This window comes from Sinocyclocheilus rhinocerous, unplaced genomic scaffold, assembly GCF_001515625.1.
Source record: "Sinocyclocheilus rhinocerous isolate Xijiao unplaced genomic scaffold, SAMN03320098_v1.1 scaffold124, whole genome shotgun sequence".
NCBI classification, from domain to species: Eukaryota; Metazoa; Chordata; class Actinopteri; order Cypriniformes; family Cyprinidae; genus Sinocyclocheilus; species Sinocyclocheilus rhinocerous.
The window spans coordinates 102,845-106,651 of NW_015659962.1; the positions used below are offsets into that span (position 1 = coordinate 102,845).

Genomic DNA, 3,807 nt, shown 5'->3' on the forward strand with positions numbered 1-3,807 from the left:
CACACACACACACACACACACACTCTCACGCATGCACGCACGCACGCACACACACTCGCACTCCCACACTCACACACACACACACACACACACTCACACACTCTCTCTCACACACACTCACACACACACACACACACACTGATTGTTCTGGAAAACAAGACAAAAATACTGTTGAAGAAGTTGATGTTGTTCAGTGTGTGATTCATCACAGCGTCTGCTCACGAGTTTAGGCCGCTATTATTTTCCCAATGTGGAAAACACAGACAGAAACACAGAATCTGCTCATAAAAACGGAAACTTATGACTGGACAACTGATCAGTTGTTTGTGAATATTCACGTGCACAGAGTGCTGTGTAAATGTGAATCTGCATGTTGTGTGTGTCAAGAAATTATGACAGGAATACATGAGAATGATCAAAGAGAATAATAATATTTAAACATTATTAAAACACTATATCTTAAGGAATATTACACAATTTTTAGTCCATGTTTTGATTTAAACAGTATTCCTCTGTTGTGCAGCACTTTGTCTTCCAAATAAATGAAAGGAATTGTTCAAATTTTATGTTCACTTTATAAAACAATAAGTTGTTTAGCTTTATGCATTCACTTTATTACCAGCTGTTTTAACAATAAATGTGTATTAAACCTAACACAGAATCCAGAAAAATTCAAACGGACTGCAAAATTTCTAGAAAAATAAACCAAATTTGATTGTGCACTATTATTGATAAAATATTAATAAATTATTAAATTGATAAAGTTTTAACCTTTTTTATTATAAAATTTTTATGTAACCATTAAAATAATTTAACCATCCAGAAAAATGAAAACCGAAAACAGAATTTGGGAGAAAAAAAATCAGATTTCATACGAGTCTGAAGGCTCTCTTCTTTGAAGAGTTTATCATCTCAAGCTGCTTTGGATGCGACTGTCAGAGAAACAAACGCATTCAGTCAGTTCAAACATCAAATCACTGCAGATCAACACACTGTGAAATGTTGTCGGTGGAGTGTTTTTACAATGCTTTTAGTGTTTCAAAAATTCACTTTAATTCAATGCATCACTTGCTGTTTCTGTAAGTGTTTGTGAGATGTCATCCAGCCGTGTGTTGACGTGTCTGTCCTCCGTCTGCAGGTCTGTTCCTGATCCTGGGTCTGATGCTGTATCCCGCCGGCTGGGGTTCAGATAAAGTGCAGGGTTACTGCGGCCCTGATGCCTCGGCCTATCAGCTGGGCCTATGCTCCATGGGCTGGGCCTTCTACACCGCGCTAGGCGGCACCGTCCTCACCTTCATCTGCGCCGTGTTCTCCGCGCAGGCCGAGATCGCCACGTCCAGCGATAAAGTGCAGGAGGAGATCGAGGAGGGCAAGAGCCTGATCTGTCTGCTGTGAGGACTGGAGTAGGACTGGAGCGCGCCGTTCCCACAGTCAGCCTGTGTCTGTTTCTCATGTTGGATGATCTGATGTGTGTCCGTCTGATGTAAATATACCTGTATATGATGTAAATATGATTGTGAAGGATCGTGGGTTCCAGTCGCCCAGAAACCACTGCACCGCGCCGCTCGATCTCGTGTGTGAGGAGATGATTGTGAACGCTGAATCACATCAGTGAGCATGTGCCAGAATCACTGACGCTTTTCCAGTGCCAAAATCACACCATCCTGATGCCTTGAGCTGCCAAACCAGACCTGAGACCCACAGAGCCAAAGACAAGTGTGTGTGTGTCCGTCCCTCTGTGTGTGTGTGTGTGTGTCTGTTCTAGTTCACTAGTGTTCATCAACATCTCTGCCAAATAAAGAAGCCATGACTAAACAAGCGTTGCTCCACTGACTGTTTTTCACTTGAACTTCCTGCCAAACACAAAAACACAAAGAGGTCAGTGACCCCTGCAGCACTGGAGGAAGAGTGTGAGTGAGTGTGTGAGAGAGAGAGAGAGTGTGTGTGTGCGTGCGTGTGTGAGAGTGTGTGTGAGCGAGAGAGAGTGTGTGCGTGTGTGTGTGTGTGAGAGAGAGAGTGTGTGTGTGTGACTGAGTGTGTGTGTGCGTGCGTGTGTGAGAGTGTGTGTGTGTGTGTGAGAGAGAGTGTGTGTGTGTGTGTGAGGATTGTGAACGCTGAATCACATCAGTGAGCATGTGCCAGAATCACTGACGCTTTTCCAGTGCCAAAATCACACCATCCTGATGCCTTGAGCTGCCAAACCAGACCTGAGACCCACAGAGCCAAAGACAAGTGTGTGTGTGTCCGTCCCTCTGTGTGTGTGTGTGTGTGTCTGTTCTAGTTCACTAGTGTTCATCAACATCTCTGCCAAATAAAGAAGCCATGACTAAACAAGCGTTGCTCCACTGACTGTTTTTCACTTGAACTTCCTGCCAAACACAAAAACACAAAGAGGTCAGTGACCCCTGCAGCACTGGAGGAAGAGTGTGAGTGAGTGTGTGAGAGAGAGACTGAGTGTGTGTGTGCGTGCGTGTGTGAGAGTGTGTGTGTGTGTGTGAGAGAGAGTGTGTGTGTGTGTGTGAGCGAGAGAGAGTGTGTGTTTGTGTTTGTGTGTGTTTGATGATTCTAGAGAGTTTGTTCCACTGATTCAGTTCGAGTGTCACTGAAGTTATTTTGCAATACAGTGTAATCTTAGTATTATTTATGTACTATTATACTATTTATTCATATTATGAATGAGCTTTTTTTTCCAGTTTTAATTTTAGTTAAAGTTTCCGTCAGTTAATATTTATAGTTCATTTTTCTATTTAGTTTTAGTTTTATTATAGTTTTAGATTACTATGGAAAATTCTGCCACATAATAATAATAATTTAAAAAGTATGACTTTTTTCTCAGAATTGCACAAACTCAGAATTCCGACTTTCTCACAATTTTGTGTTTGCATCTCGCAATTCTGTTTTTTGTTTCCACCACAGAATAAAAAATAAAAGGGGTAATTGTGACTTTTTTCTCGCAATTGCCAGTTTATGTTGCTATTCTGTGTTTGTATCGCACCATTCTGACTTTTTTTTTTTTTACTTTGAATTGCAAGAATTGTGAATTTTGAGAAAAAATCACAACTACTTTTTTTTTAATCCCGTGGTGGAAACAAGCTTCCATGGATTACAGTCTGTCTGTAGTGTAAGTGTCAGACATCAGAGCTGCAGTTGCTCTCATAATCATGGAAATATGAAGCCTTAAACGGACAGTTCATCTAATAATGATCATTGTCTGTTTACTCTTCATGTCTATAAACCTGTATGACTTTGTTCACCAGAAAACAAAGGAAAACTTTTTTTTTTCCATGCAAGAAATGTTAATGGGGTCTGATGTTGTTTAGACTCCAGTGTTCTTCTAAATATCTTAGTTTAAGATGTGCAGAAAAAAGGTTTGATTGACATTCGGGAGAATAAATTAATGATTTTTAGGTGAACCGTCTCTTTATAGTGGCGTTTCATACATGAGCAGAGTCTGATCAGCACTGGAGACTCGATGATCAACCATCAGACTCACATTAGAGTGTGTTTATACTGCAGAAGAGCTGATGTGAGTGAATCTATTGCCACACACTCACACACACACACACACACACACACACTCACTCACACACACAGACACACACTCACTCTCTCACACACACACAAACACTCTCACTCTCTCTCTCTCACACACACACACACACACTCACTCTCACACACAGACTCACACACACGCACAAACACAGACACACACACTCACTCTCTCACACACACTCACTCACACACAGGCACACACACACTCACTCTCTCACACACAGACACACTCACACACACACTCTCTCACACACA

The 3,807-nt window shown here is 41.5% G+C and overlaps 1 protein-coding gene across 3 annotated transcripts in view; it reads left to right on the plus strand.

Annotated features, from left to right (window-relative positions):
* The window catches only part of lhfpl2a (LHFPL tetraspan subfamily member 2a), a 24,244-nt gene extending 22,434 nt beyond the window's left edge, over positions 1 to 1,810 (plus strand). For all 3 annotated transcript variants that reach the window (XM_016533745.1, XM_016533746.1, XM_016533744.1), the window contains exon 3: positions 1,139 to 1,810. In XM_016533745.1, the coding sequence (XP_016389231.1) occupies positions 1,139 to 1,395 (257 nt within the window). In that variant the 3' untranslated portion in view covers positions 1,396 to 1,810. The remainder of the gene's footprint in view (positions 1 to 1,138) is intronic.
* The last annotated feature ends 1,997 nt before the right edge of the window (positions 1,811 to 3,807 follow it).